The sequence below is a fragment of the Sapajus apella genome, unplaced genomic scaffold, assembly GCF_009761245.1.
Source record: "Sapajus apella isolate SASKATOON/1434 unplaced genomic scaffold, GSC_monkey_1.0 scaffold34, whole genome shotgun sequence".
Lineage (NCBI taxonomy): Eukaryota > Metazoa > Chordata > Mammalia > Primates > Cebidae > Sapajus > Sapajus apella.
Window position 1 is genome coordinate 6,268,377 of NW_022436974.1, and position 20,004 is coordinate 6,288,380.

General features: G+C 35.4%; 1 protein-coding gene across 5 annotated transcripts in view; it reads left to right on the plus strand.

Moving 5' to 3' along the window:
* The window catches only part of MTMR2 (myotubularin related protein 2), a 90,045-nt gene that overhangs the window by 47,571 nt on the left and 22,470 nt on the right, over positions 1 to 20,004 (plus strand). For 3 of the 5 annotated variants that reach the window (XM_032295712.1, XM_032295716.1, XM_032295715.1), the window contains 5 exons: positions 10,522 to 10,597; positions 13,853 to 13,947; positions 14,117 to 14,227; positions 17,254 to 17,355; positions 18,242 to 18,325. In XM_032295712.1, the coding sequence (XP_032151603.1) occupies positions 10,522 to 10,597; positions 13,853 to 13,947; positions 14,117 to 14,227; positions 17,254 to 17,355; positions 18,242 to 18,325 (468 nt within the window). The remainder of the gene's footprint in view (positions 1 to 10,521; positions 10,598 to 13,852; positions 13,948 to 14,116; positions 14,228 to 17,253; positions 17,356 to 18,241; positions 18,326 to 20,004) is intronic. The other 2 variants (XM_032295713.1, XM_032295717.1) reach the window with 1 other exon arrangement.

The window sequence follows — 20,004 nt, forward strand, 5'->3', positions numbered from 1 at the left end:
TAAAAACTCTAAAATATTAGAAGAAAATATATGACAATATTGTTATGATTTATGGTACCAGGAAGAATATTTAAAATGAGACTCTAAAGTATTAACTTTAAAGAGAAGATTATTTTTATTGTGCTAAAATGTACTAATTTTATGTGACAAATTCCATATGTGAAGATTGGAAAGACAAATGACATTTTGGGATAGTAGACTTGCAAAGAATATGTATAATTGATAAATATTAGTTTCCAAATATGCAAAGAACATCTACAAATTAATAAGAGAAAATGCAAAACCCAATAGCAAGTTGAGAAAGTCTATGAACAAGAAATTGAAGGAAAAATATATACATAATATTTAATCAATATATTAAAAATGTTAAACTTCACTATAATCAGGGAATCAGGGATATGTCATTTTTTTTTCCCATTTATTTATTTTATTGCATTTTAGGTTTTGGGGTACATGTGAAGAACATGCAAAATTGTTGCATAGGAACACACGTGGCAGTGTGATTTGCTGCCTTCCTCCCCATCACCTACATCTGGCATTTCTCCCCTTGCTATCTCTCCCCAGCTCCCCACCCCCCACCGTCCCTCCCCTGTTTCCCCCCAACTGACCCCAGTGTGTAGTGCTCCCCTCCCTGTGTCCATGTGTTCTCATTGTTCAACACCCGCCTATGAGTGAGAACATGCGGTGTTTGATCTTCTGCTATTCTGTCAGTTTGCTGAGAATGATGGTTTCCAGGTTCATCCATGTCCCTACAAAGGACCCAAACTCATCGTTTTTGATGGCTGCATAATATTCCATGGTGTATGTGTGCCACATTTTCCCTGTCCAGTCTATCGTCGATGGGCATTTGGGTTGGTTCCAGGTCTTTGCTATTGTAAACAGTGCTGCAATGAACATTCGTGTGCACGTGTCCTTATAGTAGAACGATTTATAATCCTTTGGATATATACCCAGTAATGGGATTGCTGGGTCAAATGGAATTTCTATTTCTAGGTCCTTGAGGAATCGCCACACTGTCTTCCACAATGGTTGAACTAATTTACACTCCCACCAACAGTGTAAAAGTGTTCCTATTTCTCCACATCCTCTCCAGCATCTGTTGTCTCCAGATTTGGATATGTCATTTTTAAAGCAACTGAGAAAAATTATTTCACATTTGTTAGATCAAAAAAATTAAAAAGTATGATAATACCAAGTATTGCTGGAGAAGTTGGTCAGTGGGAATTCTCACACAGTGCTGAAACAGCTACAGTAGAGACAAATATAGCAATACCTATGAACGCTCATTCTTTTTAGCAGTTCCAGTTTTAGTCTTGTGGAAAGTCCCACATTTATTCCAAGAGAGTGGAATAAAGATATTAATTGCACATTATTTGTGAACATGATAAGTATAAATCATTTGATAGTTATTAATAAATTGTGGTATATTCTATGACAGAATAATATCTATCTAACTAAGTGAGTTTCAATACACAAAACTACTATATGTTGATTATAGATATACATGCTGTTCGGAAAATACAAGCTGCTCCTAAAACACACGAGTAATGTATCAAGTATCTTACAGTTTCCCTCCTGCTTCACCACATCACCAAAGGCCTGTTTACCTCAGTTCTTTTTACCTAGTACCTTTTACATGTTTGACTTCCAACAAAAAATTACAAGGTACACTAAAAGGCAAAATTTATACATAAGAATTATAGCTTTCTGTTATAAAAATACATATTAAATGTAAGAGAAAGAAAAATTATATTTATAATAATTAAAAATGTAAAATATCTAGGAATAAACTTAAATATGCAGAAAATATATGAAGAAACTAACTCTGCTGAGTGATAAAGATGAATACTTATACCTTGTATTTGAACAGAAAAGCTCAATATTTTTAAGATTTTAATTTTTGTTTATAAATAATATGGTTAACATTTGACAAGATAATTCTCAAGTTTGTAATGACAAGTCTGGAAACAATATAAATGCCTTTCAGTGGGGAGGATGATTTTAAGATTACATGTTTACTATTGAATATTTGCAGTACGAAATGAATGGTGGATCTCCATTTGTTTTTCAAGATAGATTCAAAATCCAAGGACAGAACATTGTGAATAATAAATTCCCATTTGTTGACAATAGTAGGTGGAGTGATAGAAGAGGCTGTGGGTACATAAACAGGTGATATTAGTTAGGAGCAGGTTGAATGGAAAGAATGAGACATGTTTGGAAGCTATTGGAATAATTCTAAGTAAAAGTTGCTAAAGGACATGTACTAGGGTAATGACATAATGCTTGGTAAAGAACGAATCTTAAAAAAAATTATAGGTGAATGTAATGTACACAAAGCTACCTGAACATTGAAGATTATAGGGAGAGAGGAGTCAAAGATGATTCCAGGTTTCAAATGTGGTGACAGTACATGGTTCATTTCTCATCTGCCCTCCCCTTCTCTGTATCTTTGCTGTTTCTTCTCTTATTAGTGGGGTAATGCTAAAGTTTTCTTCATCCCTTGCTTCCCCTACTCTCTTCCACATCCTCTTTCTTCTTCATGGTTTCAGCTGTCATCTCTTTTTGGATGACTCCCACATATTTACCTCTGGTTCTGATCTCTTTCTCAGCCTTTGGTCCTTCATATCCCTTGCTTGCTTGGGATGCTGTCATGTCATGATCATGGTTTTAGTGTAATCAGACATCTGTTTGATTCCAGCCGCTGTTGTGAGATATATATCACCTTGGAAAAGCACCCCTAACTTCTGTAAGGATCAATTACTCCATTTACAAATGGGCATATGAATACTACTTATCTTTCAAGGGTGCTAAGAACACTGAATGAATAATGATCTTCTAAAAACAGTACATAAGCTGGGCTCATTCTCCTTGGTATGAGACAAAATGAAAGTAATTTAGATAATATTATATCTAATATTATATCTACCTATCTTCTGTTTTATTTGTTTTTGTCAGACAATCTATAATGAACCATCATTTATTGGAAAGGACTGCCTGTAGTATAGCTCAGAAGGACACATCAGAAGGTGTGAGGCTAGTCCTTATGGATGGAAAAGTGGGATATATTAGTGGTGTGGGGAATGAAAGGAAGAGACATGACAACATTTATAAACAGATTAAATATGAGAGTCAAGGAAGCATTAAATTGTGACTTAGCTCATGTATGGAATAATGTGTTACCCTTTAGAGATACAGGATTTTTTGTAGAAGTTTTTGCAGACAAGTGAAGGAGTTGACATTTATTCCATTGACTGTGCCTTGTGTGGTGGTGCATTTGTTACAATTGATGAAACAATATTGATACATTTTTATTTTAATGCTAAAATACATAGTTTGCATTGGGGTTCATACTTCGAGGCATACATTCTATGGGTTTTGACAAAAGTATGATTGTATATATTCATTGTTACTGTATCATGTAGAATAGTTTCAGTGTCCTAAAAATCCCCTTGCCTCACCTCTTTCTTTTTCTCCTCTCCATGAACAGACAATCACTGATCTTTTTCTTTGTCCACACTGTTGCCTTTTCCAGAATGTCATGTAGTTGGAATCATCAAGTGTGCAGCCTTTTCAGATTGGCTCTTTCACTTAGTAATATGCTTTCAAGATTCCTCAAGTCTTTCCATGGCTTGATAGCTAATTTATTTTTATCACTGAATGATATTCCTTTGTATAATGTACCACAGTTCATTTATCCATTCACCTACTAAAGGTCAGATTGCTTCTAAGTTTTCACAATTATGAAAACTTGGATTTTAAGATGAAAATCTGAAAGTTTTTATTGATATTAGGCATATTAGTTTCTTAGAGCTGCTATAAAAACAGAGTACCATAAACTAGGTGGCTTAAAACAACAGAAATTTATTCTTTCATAGTTCTGGAGCCTAGACATGGGAAATCAAGGTGTTAGCAGGGTTGACTCCTGCGAACCAAGAGAGCTTTGAGGGAGAATATACAGTATTCCATATCTTTCTCACAGCTGCTCATGACGGTCAGCCATCTTTGATGTTCCTTGGATTGTAAATGCATCAGTCCAATCTCTGCTTCCATCTTCATAGAGTATTCTACCTGTTTCTTCACATTGCTCTCTTCTTGTGAAGATACCAGTCATACTGAATTAGGGGCCCACCCCATGCCAGTATGACCTCATCTTAACTAATTATATCTGCAACAACTGTTTCCAAATTAGGCCACATTCTACGGCACTGGTGGTTAGACTTCAACAACATTATTTGAGGGCACAGTTCAACCTGTAGCATGAAGTGATGTTTTCTAGACTGTTCTTCTTTAGATAATCATCCTTTTTGTTGTCGTTGAATCATGCATGGTGTTGTAACATTGTCCAGCTTTTGCTAGTTGTGGTTTCAGTTGAAAAGCCAAAGTGTCCTTGAGTGTGTTATAAAAAGAAAGGGCTTCCCTGTGCTTGAACTTGGATGTACTTTCACATGTATAACCAATAAGATCTATCCCAGATGCCAGTCTGTGGCTCTACCTTGTTAGATTTTTTTGTTTGCATGGTTCATTTGCCTACTTTGTAGTTTGTCACTCAAGTTGTAGAAAAAAAAAGAATAAAGTATAATTGATATAAACGGTTTTCTTTAGAAGGATTATCCAACAAAAAATAAGTTACTAAGAAAATCCTTTTTTTCCTCATCTGGGTTTTAGCACAGTACATTAAAAAACCTGGAGGATAGTTTATAACTATATAGACACATTTTTCCCTTTCAGGTTATTATTATTTAGTGTTTTGCAGATTTCAGACAAATTCTTTCCTGTTTTTCTACCATCTAACTGTTCCACATGAAAACTGACTCTTAAACTTGCCAGCTTCCAGATCCAGTTTATAGTAATTTCCTAATTGTGTGTGTGAGAGAGAGTGTATTTTTGTGTTTATGTGCCTGTGTGTATGAAAAAGAGAGAGAGAGAGAGAGAAGAGAAAGGGAGAGAGTGAAAGAGAAGTTAAAATCACATGGAAAATTACTGGGCAGTTTGAAAATAATGTGATGAAGCAGGCATGGAAGAATATCAGGGCTGGGAAAGGAGCAATACCAAACTGTTTAGTAGGAATAAAAAAAAGAATTATAAATTTGAATCTTGTGTTTTTTGTTTTCAAGTAAGATTTTGAATAAGATTATCAGACTTTTCTTGATAATAAAATGATGAAATAGTGTATTAAATGCTATCAAAGAGCACATTTTATGGAATCTTACCAGCCAGAGCCTCAGAGGCAGGCAGGGTTCTGATGCATCTGATAGAAAACATGTTGGATAGCCAGTTAGTAACATTATTTTGATTCAGTAAGAGAAAGTGCTAAATGTATCCTTGAGGATTTCTCCAGGAGTGAATTTTCCTCCCTCAAGTCTGAGGGTTATGTAACTTATTCTCCACTAAAGATATTTGCATGTGAAGTCAGAAAAACCTAACGGACCAGACCTGCTTTGCTCTCTTGGTTCCCAACCCCCATTGTTTTTCTTTCTTTTTTTAAAAAATTTCTTTAGGTTCTGGGGTACACTTGCAGATCATGCAGGATTGTTGCATAGGTACATACATGGCAAGGTGGTTTGCTGCCTCCTTCCCCCACATCATCTATATCTGGCATTTCTCCCCATGTTATCCCTCCCCAACCTCCCTACCTACCGCTGTCCCTCCCTTAGACCCCTCAACAGACCCCAGTGTGTGATGCTCCCCTCCCTGTGTTCATGTGTTCTCACTGTTCAGCACCCACCTATGAGTGAGAACATGCTACCGTATCCTAACCCCCATTTTAAGAAGATGGGTTCCTGGTGTTTTTGAGTTGCTGCTCTTGTTTTGACCTCACTTCATTTATTCATTGAAATCTGCTTTTTCTCTTCTTCCATTGCTGACATATCTGAGATGCAATTCTTCTCAAGTAAAATCATCAAGTATTATTCATATAATTGCTTCTATATATTTTATAAGCCTAGGGTCAAAGTTGATCACTTTTCCAATGTATCGTATTCCTCTTTATTTCTACCACCATAGACTAATCCAGGATTCTATTTCTTTCCTAGATTATCATCATTTCATCTTCATTCTTTTCAGTTCTGTACCCTCCTTGACCATGCCGTCTGCCCCTGTCAAAGGACTGCAGAGATTTTTTTTTTTTTTACATGACTGGTCAAGTTTAAAATCCTTACCTTCTCCCCAGTATTTTATTATAAAAATTTGTGAACAGAAAGTTTACAAAGGACCCTGTTGTATCCACTATTAGAATTCTGTCATTAACATTTTACCCTACTTCCTTGTTTTTATCTCACATCTATCATCTGTGTATCCATCTATCTATTCATCTAGCTTACTTTTTGATGCATTTCAGAGTAAATTGCAGACAGTACTTTTCCAACTAAATATGTCAGCATGCAAATAAATATGATATGTAGTTTTTCTTTTGATATAAAACTTGTATCTATTGAAATACAGAAATCTAAAGTGTACATTCTGTAAGTTTAGAAAAATGCATACAACTGTAGAACCCTAATCCCTGTCAAGATATAGAACTTGCCACCCCAGATACTTTCGTCATGCCCCTTCTCAGCCCACACTGTCATTCTCATCCCCATGGCAACAACTGTTTTGAATTTTTTCCTACTATAATTTTGTCTGTTGCAGAATTTCATATAAATGGACCCATATGATAGGGACTGTCTTCTGAAGGTGTCTTTAATGTAATGTTTTAAAGTCCTTATTCTTTTTTTGAAACCCTTCACAAGGAAACCTTAAACTTTTACTCCATTTTTATTTCTCAAGCCATCTCCTTTATTCTCTCAGGTAAACACTAGTCTGTTAATTTTCCCAAGCTGTGTCAGACTTGTAGAGTATTGCTACTGTCTTCAGTCCTCATAAGAAATGAAAGAAAGGGAAAAGATTTGCTGCTTTCCTTAAAACCATCATTTATTGGAAAGGACTGCCTTCTGGAATATTAATCCCTTTGATGAGCATTAGACAAAGTTTGTCATTAGGGAATCTCTTGAGCAGAGAAGAAAAGCGCCATGTGAATATGCCATTTTGGTAAAAGACAGTGAAAACTTCTGTTGACGCTTCTATTAAGTGAATAATAAGTACAGATGCCCCTTGACCTATGATGGGGATATATCCACATAAACCCATTGTAAGTTGAAAATACCATAAGTTGAACCATTGTAAGCCAGGGACTGTCTGTATTTTTTTTTTTTTTTTTCTATTTTCACAGTATTTTCCAGATCTCTTTATGGTGCAGTTATCTTGATTTCATAGTTGCTAACTTTTCAGGTGGGTATTAATATCATGTTAATAATATGAATTTGTTACTCACTCCATACAGATTTTATTTCTGCTATTACATTTTTAAATGTCCTTGCAGTCATTCTCACTCATTTCTCTTGTCTCATTGTGTCTCTCTCCATATGGTTTTCTGTTTCTACTCTCTCTCTTTCCCTTCTTCCCTCCCTCCCTCCCTTTTTCCTTTTATTCCTTTGTTTTTCCCTCCTTTCCTTCCTTCCCTCCCTCTTTCTTTCACCCTTTCTCTCTCTCTTCCTCTTTCTCTCTCTCTCTGTCTGTCTTTCCCTTTCCCTTTGTTTTTCCCTTTCCCTTTCCTTTCTTGCAGGGTCTCACTCCCATTTCCCAGGCTGGAGTGCAGTGGAGTGCATCATGGCTCATTGAAGCCTTGGCTTCTGGGGCTTTGAGTAATCCTCTCACCTCAGCTTCCCTAGTAGCTGAGACTGTAGACCCACGATGTCATGCCTGCCCAACTAATTTTTTGCATTCTTATTAGAGACAAGGTTTTGCCATGTTGTCCAGGCTGGTCTTGAATTGTTGATTTCAAGCAACCCACCTGCCTTAGTCTCCTTAGAGTGCTGGGAGCACAGGCATGAGCCATTGCGCTGGGCCTTCTCTTTCTGTTTCTTAGAAAATACGGCTTACTTCCTTTTGATTGTGCCAAGTACCTTATACATGTTTGTACAAATGCCTATAGAAAATGATTTTCAGAAGATTGCTTTTTTTTGTTTGTTTTTTAAAGCTTCGGGTTGATACTCTCTTGTCTTTGTAATCCTTTTTTTTTTTTTTTTTTTTTTTGCCTTTTTTTTTTTTTTTTTCCTAGTCTTTCTTTTCTGTTTGATTATGGATAGATTTGTGTAGAATCTGTTTGTCAACAAACACAGGATCTGGATTGCCCCTGTCCCTGTTCTGTTCACTTGAGTTCTAGTTGGAGTTGCTTTTCCTATCTCCAGTGTAGAATTAGTTGTTTATATACAACCTTTAGCATATGCCTATTTTTAAAAAGCTGTCGTCTAGAGCAGCGCTGCTGGACAAGAAAAGATCTTGTATTGCTTCTTTTCATCGTCTTGCTCTTTGACATTCTAGTCAGAGATAATATAAGAAAGCCTATGTGTGGTTCTCAAATGTGCTACTTGGGTGAGGTTTCCTGTCTCTTTTTCTGACTTTATGATGCTTTGATTGCATCTCCGATGTTTCTGTGTGCCTTTGCCGGAACTACCCTCCTCCCTTCTGTACAGAACGTAAATATTTTCCAGGAGTTGCAGGTCACTTCTGAATGTAGAAATGTAGAAAAAGAGGAAGTCATGTGTAGCAGTGCTGCAGCAGCCACGAGAAGGTATACATACGTAATATGGGAACTACTGCCCAGCCTTATAAGTGACACATACTTTGTATTTCTGAGTGAGGTGGTAGACTGGGGGAAAAACAAAGCATCTCCTTTCTATAATCTTGCACATATTTGATTTTTTTCAGTATACGCTGCTATTTGTTTTGTATCTTTGGGTCTAATTTTGTTGCTTTCATAATTAATAGAATTATTAGCAGATTCTAGCAATCAATCAGTTGTTAGTTTGAACTTTTATTATTAACAATAGACAACACTTATTACATACATCTTAGGTGTTAACACTGATATAAGTGCCTTAAATGTATTAACTCATTTAATTTTCATAACAACTTATGTGTGGTACTATAATTGTCACCATTTTATAGATGGGGAAAATGAGGCACAGAGAAGTTGAAAACCTTGCCTAAGATTACCAGGTTAGTGTGTGGTGCAGTCAGCATTTGAACCCAAGAGGTCTATATTTTTGTTTATGGCAGCTTTTGCCTTTTTAACCCCATCTTCGTAGGCTGGTGCTCCTGTCCTCCTCTGTCTTCTTTTATGACTACATACTATTTAGGGACTGGCAACTAGATAGCATTTTTTTTTTTTTTTTTTTTTTTGCTTTGGGACAGAGTTTCGCTCTTGTTACCCAGGCTGGAGTGCAATGGCGCGATCTCGGCTCACCGCAACCTCCGCCTCCTGGGTTCAGGCAATTCTCCTGCCTCAGCCTCCTGAGTAGCTGGGATTACAGGCATGCGCCACCATGCCCAGCTAATTTTTTGTATTTTTAGTAGAGACGGGGTTTCACCGTGTTGACTAGGATGGTCTTGATCTCTTGACCTCGTGATCCACCCGCCTCGGCCTCCCAAAGTGCTGGGATTACAGGCTTGAGCCACCGCGCCCGGCCTAGATAGCATTTTTAAAAGATGACCTTTAAAGATGACCTTTCTGAAGTTTAGATATGGTACATTAAAAATATATGTGTGTTACATCATGAAACAAATTGTTAAACTTTCAAAAGAATGAATTTGTTTAGATTGCAAATTTATTGAAAATAAGTTAACTTGTTCTTTGTAGTTCTTAGTTATTGGTCACAGGTGAGCCAAATTTCGGAAGTTGGAGGAATTAATGGGGTTGGAGAGAGAAATTTACTGTTTGACAGTTAAAGACATGGGAGGAGGTAAGGAAGGCTTTTGGTAGTTAATGGAGGATACATTTAGTGTGTAACAGTTTGGGTTATATGTGTATATGTTTGTGTTCTCTGGGTTGAAACTCCTTTAGAGAACTGTGTTTCAATATCCACATTCTTGGAATACAGTGCAGCATCCTTCACAAGGTAACTACTTGGTAACATTTGTTGATCATGATTTTATTTAAGCTCTTTTTCAATAAGATTCTTTATCAACATCATTTCTAAATTCTCTAAACATTAAATCTACATAAGAACTTAATTTTGTCTGAGTTTAAATGTACTGTGGCCCTTCGACATGGCTTAATGGAAAGGGAATGGGCTTTGGAATCCATTCAACTGTAGTTCAGATCTACACACTGGCACTTTAACTATGTGATCTTGAACTAATTAGTTACCACTTCGGCTGCTTTTTCCTTATTGTAAAATGAGGATATAATACCTCCCATATCCTTAGGCTGTCTTAGGATTCAATGCAAAAACATGTAAAATTTTTTGTGCAACAAATGTAGACTGCTTTGATATTATTTAAGCACTCAGTAAATGTTTTCTAGAAAAACAGTAACTTCACATATTATACATGCCAACACTACAGTTTGAAAAATTTGATTTAAAATAGTGTATATGATATGATGTTTTAACTTCAAGAGCAAGCATACTCAGTTGAAATATGAGTGAAAAAGTAGCCTTTGAATAAAAAGTTTTTTTCTTGTCCTTCCTACCCCAGGTCCTGAGGGAGTCTAACAAGTTAGCAGAAATGGAAGAACCACCCTTGCTTCCAGGAGAAAATATTAAAGACATGGGTCCGTAATGGTATTTTTTGCTTAATGCCCTTCTCTGTTCTTACTGTGCAGACTGTTGGGTACTCTCAGAATAAACTGGCTGTCAGAGATGCCTCCTGTCTGGTAGCACTCTTTACCTGCAGCCTTCCCAACATCTTAGTGTGTTTTACAGACCTAGGCCTATATCCGCTGCTAGTGTTTGTGTTTGCAGTACTGGGAAACGTGCAAATTGAATTATACTTTGCCTCTTCTCTTGTCTGTTTTACTGTCTTTAAATGTAGGGGGCTTTTTGCTAAAACTGTTACTAAATTCTGTGAAGGAAAATTCTAGCATTTTGAATTACTATATTCAGATACTGAATTGCCTAGATAAAAACACTGAATTGTCACCTTACACAAGTAATTTTTCTTAAAACACATTCTCTTCTGTTTGCCTCCTTTATGTCTTCTCTGAATAAACTTGGGTTAATTTTTGGATGAAATGTCTCATCTCCACTGCATCTGTTTGTATGTAGATGCCTTTCTCTGCCCAGCCTAATATTTATAATATGGACTAGAAACTGAAAATGAGCTTCTAAGCTGTTCCTTTTTCCTCATGCTTTTGCTTTGTTTCATCCATGTGAAAATCTGCAGATATCTGCTCATAAACTCTGAGAAATAAAGTAATATGTTAGAAGAATTAAGTAAATGATTTCTTAGTGAATATAGCTACCATCTTTCATTTTGATACCAATCATAATTTTTAAAAAGGATTTTAAAAAATGCTTAATTTTACTTGGCTAGATGTCATGTCTGTGTGTAAAAATAAACCAAAGGGAGGACCTATACTCTAGATGGATTATTATTTACTAAATTTAGCTTCCCAATCTTTAGCATGGTATCTGTCTTTTCTTGCTCTTGACTCTTAACTGAATAACCTCTCAGTAGTTTTCTTTTCCCCATTCAGCCTTGTGTATACACTAAGCTCCCAGTCTGAACTACTTACTCACATTTTTTCCAGCATTGGCTATTATATAATGACAGTAATTATTATTATTGAGTGCTTACTATCTCAGTCATTCTCAAAGAGTATATTCTTGAGAATAATAACATTAACCCCATTTTGTAGATGAGGAAACTAAGGCATAGAGAGATAATCTAGCTAATAAGGTTATATCTAGCATTGTGACAATTTCTTTTTTCTTATTCTGAACTTAATGCTGTAATTGCAGCTCCTATTATGAAATACAGCTTTATTAAAGACCTTCAAGTTACCACTAAGTCTCATTTGTTGGCTCGTCTTTCTTTAATAGCAGCACACCCTAGGACTTCATCCTTGACCCACTTCCCTTTTTCCTCCTATATACTATTTTCGGTTGATCTATCTAAATTAGTAACATCACTTGCCATATATTGGCTGACGACTCCAAAATTTGTATCCCCAGTGTGAACCTCTGTCCTAATGTAATTAAACAGATGCTTCTGTCTTAAACACACATTCTTTAATATCTTATAGGAACCTTATACCCAACATTTCCAAAGTGGAAATCATCATGTTTAACGCCAGACTTACTCTTTTTTTTACTTTCTCTCAGTTGACCTCTATACCAGCTGTCCGTTTACTCAAGTCAGAAATCTGGCTATCATACTAAAATGCTCTTTTTTTTTTTTTTTCTGGACTGCTAACATCCAGTTAGGTAACTGACCTAGAGGAGTCAGTCTCTAAGGATTTCTTGTATTTATCTTTTCTCCATTTTCATGATCTCTTGAGGAATGATAGATGGTACAGAAGAAAGCAAAGACTAATGATGCTAATAGTGACTATAGGTATAAACCCTTGTATTTTCGTATTGTACTTAGAATTTTAGAAGCACTTTTATATATATTATCTCATGATTTTAGAATAAAGGGGAAGGTGTTAACAGAAAAGCACTGGCCTGAGAATGACATTCCTGTGGTGGGATATAGGATAATAAGGCTGATTTTTCTTACACGAGTAAGAAAACTGACTCTAGAAGGAATCCTGAAATGTCTTTAGTAACCTTGAATAAAGCTTTCCTAGATGAGGTAAAAAAATCATAAGGGAAAAAATATATTTGTACAAAGCAAGTTTGTGTATTTTTATATAATGATAGGTCCATTTTATTCTAAAAGCTTCCCTCTAAATGAAATATGCATTGGAAACAATGATTTTAAAAAGTAGTTTATACTTAAATTGTTCCCAAGGGAACTATTTTGAAGATTAGAAATGACTGTTAAAAGATCAGTCTCATTTCCGGTTCCATACAAAGCAGCCACTCCTTCAAAGTGTTGAATGAGAAGCAAAGTCAGGAGGTTGTAATACCTAATTAAATATGTTTCATGGCCCCAAGTTTTCTCAGAAACCCCTTGAAAGGGTCTTAGAAAGTTGTTGCTCCGTAGAATTGCTCTTTACTTCCTTGGGATGATGAAGATACTCCTTTATCTGCTGATTTTCCATAATATTGACATGCTAGTAATTTATAAATATTTTAAGATATAAAAACCATGTACTGGACATTATGAACTGTGGCATTTTAAATAATATTTTGAGATACTGATTCCTAAGTCATCCTGCATAATCAGTTAATGCATATTTTACAAAACATAATGCCATGTAGATTCATCGTTTATTATTTAATAAAACATTACTTGTGATTATTTCTTTACAAAGTCTGGCATGGGTTGGTCATCATTACAATATCCTCTTCTTATACTGTTATCTTTCTAAGAAATTATATTTTAAATGTGTGTCATTTCACCTATAAAATTTTCCCTGTAAGTAATCAGATCAGGAGTTTGTGTAGTAACATATGTTTTGGATATTACATTTTTAGAAGACTGTTGACAAAGTGGACTGCGGGCAACAGGAAGATCAGGAGATTGGTGAGGCTGCATAGAAACTGCAAGGAGATGATGGCGACTGTGCCTGGACATGCGTATTGCTGATACCACCATTGCCAGCACTTTCACCTTAGCTGCTGCAGCTACCCACACCTGTTTTATCTAGCCAAGCTAGTAGCCCCTTTGCTTCCTTACATTCTGTCTCATGGGATGAGAAGTCCCTCCACCTCTTCAGCCCATCCCATTTAATTCTGTGTTTCTTCCCCAGATTAGTGCAGGTTTGGAAGCTTGGGTTTTAGGATTCTTAGGTCTCTGGAAATCACTGGTTCTCTGATTTTTCAGCATAAATTAGTCTAGGAATCATAACAATTTTATAAGATAGTAGGTTTTAATAGCACACAATGTATAGTAAACTGTGGACTTCTTGCCTTTTCAGCCAAAGATGTAACTTATATATGTCCATTCACTGGTGCTGTACGAGGAACTCTGACTGTCACGAATTATAGGTTATATTTCAAGAGCATGGAACGGGTAAGACTTGGATTAGATTTTTGTGTGTACATGAGTGTGCTGTTTGCAGTTAGTTTTGTTAATTTCTAATCATTTCTAATTAAAGCATTTCTGATTCAGATTTTGATCAGCTATATAATTGTACAGTATTAATTGCTCAGTGTTAATTATTTTTTCTTCCTTTCTTTAGGATCCTCCATTTGTTTTAGATGCTTCTCTTGGTGTGATAAGTAGAGTAGAAAAAATTGGTGGTGCTTCTAGTCGAGGTGAAAATTCTTATGGATTAGAAACTGTGTGTAAGGTAAATGTTATGTATGTGATTTTCTTTGGTTTGAAAAGCTTTGTGTTAAATAAAACCCATTTTGAAATTGCTTTCCAAAATATGAAATGGTTTTCCAATTAGAAATTTTATTCTATTATGACTTTGACAGAAGAAAACAAAATTTAGCAGTAACAGAAAAGGTGATTCATGAATTAGACTTAATTCTTTTGGGCCCAGTTCAGTCTACATATTTTGATATATTCACAAATCTCATAACATTTTTAATAATGACCATCTTAGCTGGACGCAGTGACTTATGCCTGTAATCCTAGCACTATTGGAGACTGGGGTAGGCAGATCACTTGAAGTCAAGAGTTTGAGACTAGTCTGGCCAACATGATGAAACCCCATCTCTACTAAAAAATATAAAAATTAGCCAGGCATGGTGGCAGACACTTGTAATCTCAGTTACTGGGGAGGCTGAGGCAGGAGAATTGCTTTAACCTGGGAGATGGAGGTTGTAGTGAGCCAAGATGGTGCCACTGCACTCCATCCTGGGCAACAGAGCAAGGCTCTGTGTTAAATAATAATAATAATAATAATAATAATGACTATCTTTAATGCACATAGTACTTACAGGATACCAAATACTTCCACATTCGTTATTTCACTTTGAGCCTTATAAAAATCCTATGAGGTAGGCACAATAGACATTATTACTTTTAATTTACAAATTAGCAACATAAGGCTCTGAGAAATTCTGCTACTTTGTAGTGGAAAACTAAATATGATATATTCATCATTACCTATCTTTTCTATTTCTAGTTCTCATAATTTTTCTACTTCTAAAACAATGGTGGTGAAAAATTGATACTGTAGAGTTTTCTTATGTTCTTATCTGTTGGCATTCTTTAAATGCATTGATACTAGAATGAAACATAGATTGTTACATTTTTACCAGTGTTACATTTTTACCTTTAAGTTACAGATATTTACCACTTCTCCAGGTCACTGTTATTAAGGCCTATTCTATATCACATTGTTCCTTTCTTTTACTTTTCTGACAGTGCTGAAAGAAACAGCATGTGTATATATAATTCAAGATACTTTCTTATGCTAATCTTAGAAGTTTTGTGACTCTGGTATTAAAGCTAATGACTTAGTAATTATTTTTGTAGTTTCCTCTTTCCTTTCCTTTTCCTTTTTCTTTTTTCTTTCTCACTCTGTCGCCCAGGCTGAGTGCAGTGGTGTGATCTCAGCTAACTGCAACCTCTGCCTCCTGGGTTCAGGTGATTCTCCTACCTCAGACTCTTGAGTAGCTGGGATCATAGGCACATGGTACCATGTCCAGCTAATTTTTGTAGAGATTGGGTTTCACCACGTTGGCCAGGCTGGTCTAGAACTCCTGGCCTCAAGCAATCTACCCACTTCAGCCTCTCAAAGTGCTGGGATTACAGGTGTGAGCCACTGTGCCTGGCCTGTGGTTTTCCATTATAGTTAGAAGGGCTCTGTGAGTGTAATCACTGTCAACCATGGGTCAAGCACAGTTTCTTGATTACTTTTCTATAGTCTAATAGTAAGTAGCACATAGAATGTAAGAGGATGTAAAAAAGATAATTTTGAATCTTAATTATTTTAAATACTTTTTTTTACAGGGAACAGGATCATTATCAATAAACACAAATATTTATAAGGCCCCTGACGTGGTCCTCTCAGAGAACTCTGTGGTTAACAGAATGATTCTGAGTATCTCCTAGTTATAAAGATATTTACTGAGGGAAAACAAGATATCAGATTAGGTTCCTGCACATGTTTATTTTAAATGATAGTAAAGCTAGCATTATAGTTTTGGATCAGATTTACAATATACTGTTTTACTTATGTATTGTGGGTACATCATAGTGGAGTGGCTTTGTTTGCAGTTCTACAAAATGAGGCATAATAAAGCTATTTTGAATTCTGCCTAGGTTAAAACATTTAAATAAAATGAACAGTCTTAAAATTATTCTTTTCTTATAAATTTATTTCTTAAATTTTTTGTAGAGACAAGCTCTTGCTATATTGCCCAGGCTGGTCTTGAATTTGTAACGATTTAGGTTTCATTCAAGTTATCAATGCATTTAAAGAATGCCAGTAGATAAGAACACAGGAAAAGTCTGGAATGTCAGTTTTCCCGCCACCACTGTTTTAGAAGTAGAAACGCCTCAAGTGTCACTCCTGCCTTGGCCACCCAAAGTGTCGAATTACAGGCATGAGCCACTATGTCTGACCCTTAAAATTATCTTAATCCCCAGTTTTTTTCTGAATGCTATTAGGATACCAGTAAATCAGAACATAAATATTTGCATTCAGCCTGAGCATAGACAATTGCTTAGGGACAAATGGAAGGGAACCTTGGTCTTTAGACCTGACTGTAAAAGCCTGGATAATATAAAGCAAACTATTCAGAGTTTATGATTATCAGTAGATGGTGGAAGAATGTGGTTATGGAGTAAAGGAAGGAAGACCTTTAGGCAGGGTTTAGTTCTATTAAGTCTAGTAGCAGGAGACTTAGGAAGAGAAGGCACAATGCAAATGAACCCTGGGAAGAGATAGTAGGAAAATAATCACCAGATATAATGGAAATGAAGACACATAAGAAATGTAACAACTACTAATCAGGTTTTATTAATAAGGACATTTATGACAGAAAATGGGCTTTCACAGGGAAAACATATGCTGATAGTGTCTATCAGTCATGATATTAATCTTGAGATGTAATATTTTTAATCTCCAGTGCCTACATCAAATACTACCTTTTCACTGGCCTATTTTGAGTCCATAAACATAGGTAAATTTCCTGCCTTCTAAATTCTTCTTTGTAGTAGAGTACCTTGTGTTTCTTTCAATTATTCCCAATAAACCATTATAATTTCCCTGCATCCAGGAGCTGTTATCTGATTTATTTTTGTATCCCATATTCATAGATCTTAACATTTCACAAGATAGTTCCAAGGAACCTTGTTTATTCATTTAAGTAGACAGTGAACAAACAATTGTTAACTTGGATTCTAAATCTTTTCTAGGATATTAGGAATTTACGATTTGCTCATAAACCTGAGGGGCGGACAAGAAGATCCATATTTGAGAATCTAATGAAATATGCATTTCCTGTCTCTAATAACCTGGTAAAATATTTCCTGCTTTTGGAAAATCCGTGCTATAATTATTGATGTAGTATAAAGAAAGTTGTCTAGGCTATCTAGAATCTCCACATTTACATCCTTGCTTTTATAGTTAATCAGATGTATAGTGTGGGTGTAACCTAGTCTCCTGATCAATTTCTTTAGGTATGAAATAAGGAAGCTGGACTAGCTGATTTTCTGAGGTCCATTCCAGCACTAACATTTTAAAATTGTATGATCTTGCTCTTCAGGGTGTTTCCATGCTGAAAAGCTATCTGTTGTCTTCATTAGGATTTGAAATCTACTTTTTAATTGGGAGCCAGTTAAGACTAGTAATTTGGGAGGTAAGAGTAGGCAAACCCTGAGTTCCCATTATGTGCTATCAACAGTGTTAGAGTCCCACGTTTATGTCACTTCACTTCTATGTTGCCTATGACGATGGATATTATCTATCCCTGTTTTAACAATGAAAGAAGCATCAGATAAGCAGTTATCTCAAGGGCACAGTTAGTAGGAATACAATTGGGAATCAATGTTGGTCTTATGTTCAATTTTTTTTTTTTTTGCATCATAGTTGTTTTTAAATGTAATGTCTTTCTTTATTTGAAAGTAAACCTACAAAAGCTACCAAAGATAATATGAAGGAAATATAATGATATGTTAGTATTTGATAAGTTTTGTTGGCAAGTGTCTGTACTTTTGTATGCTTGAAAAATACGTTGAAAAATAAATTTTCAAAATTATAAAACAACTATAATACAAAAAAGGATGTTAATACAAACTATTCTTGCAGATATATAAATGAAAACTTTGGATATATGGATACATTTCTGATTGATTACCTTTGTGAATATCTTTTTTAGCTCTTACCTTTGTTTACTTTTTGTAGCCTCTTTTTGCTTTTGAATATAAAGAAGTATTCCCTGAAAATGGGTGGAAGCTATATGACCCTCTTTTAGAGTATAGAAGGCAGGTATGTACTTTCTTTTCTTTCAGTTTTAGTATTCTGTATTCTTTATTACAAAGAAAACTGAGTGGAACCATGTATGAAAACCAGTATATCTCATACTACGGTAATTCACCACATCAAGAGATTAAAGCAGAACTCAATCTTGAAATCTGTGTTTCAGTGTATCATTCTTCCTATTCTTCCTTCAGTATACTACTTCTCAAAGAGTCTCTATACTGTATTACTTAAGCTCTGCCTAAAATAGTCTTTTATTTTTAACTTTCCTTCTGTCCAATGTGCTTTCTTGAGAATTTAAGACATATCGATTATTTCTTGGTAATCATTAGATTTGTCATCTAGAGTATTTTAGAATTCAAATATGAAAATTCTTGAGCTTGTACATTTATATTTAGATTTCAAACATAGCATTTTAATTTTAACGTTTCTAATTTATTGTGGTTTTGTTTCACAAGGCGAGGTAGAGTAAAGAACCACCACCAGAGAGCTAAGGATACCTAAATGACTTAAGGTGGAGTTTGTTACTACGCTCGCATGTGGAAAGTGAAGTTGAAATTTCCTCATTGAGTTATACTGTTAATTGGCAAAATATGAAATAAAATATAAAGCAAATGGGAATCAACTAAAAGCCATAGTTGATAAAAAGAGTATATAAAAAACATGTTAGATTTGTGGTAATTCAAAAATCTAATGTCAGAAGAAGATGACTAAACAACCAAAAAGTCTAGCAGGCGTCTTCAGAAATTATAAAAATGAGGACTACTCTTTGGGAATCTGGGAAGAAATTGCTGTCCCAGGAGTGTTCAGTGTAGAACTTTGGAAAGCAGATGAGGTAACTCTGTCTAAAGAAAATAAATAAATTATTATTGAAAAGAAAAAATAGCTGTAATTGAACAATATACCCATACAGAAAGAGAATTATGAGATTAGGAACTGTGGCAGTAAGAATAGAGCATTGGCTTCTACATTAAATGGTATGGATGCTTTACGGTCTTTGACTTACTGGATGAATTTTTTGGCTTCTTTTTTTTTTTTTTTTTTTTTTTTGCAGAGTGAGAAACTGCCTCTGAGTTAAATAAAAGGTCTAATGGAGAGGACACTATATTTGTAGTTAGAAGCAATAGTTTTAAGATTTTTTTCTTGGATATATTTTAAGTTTATTACAGAAGAAAATGAAGATGATCTTTTAAAATTAAAGACTAATGATGAAGTTATCAGAGTATTCATTTTCCTCCTTTAAAAAAAAGTATTCATTTTCTCCCTTAAAACAAAAAAGGAAGTGGTAATACTTGCATTCTGTACAAAATTCAAAAGGTCCCGCAGGGTGTACTGAAAGGTAGGTTTTCCTTCCAGGACAACGCTGTGTCCCCCCCAGCCATCCCAGTTCCCCTCCCTTCAGGAAATGATATTATTGGTTTCCTGAGTATTTTTTCAGAGGTTTCATGTCTACAAAGCTTGTGTATGTATATGTGTATATTGTTTATTTTTTTTAATTTAAGACTGGCTCCACTGAGGATTTGAACCAGCAACCTTGCAGTTGCTGGCCTTATACTTTAACTACTGTGCTAACAGGCCACTTTTATTTTTATTTTTTGAGATGGAGTCTCACATTGTTACCTGGGCTGGAGTGCAATGGTGTGATCTCTACTCACTGCAACCTCTGCCTCCTGGGTTCACATGATTCT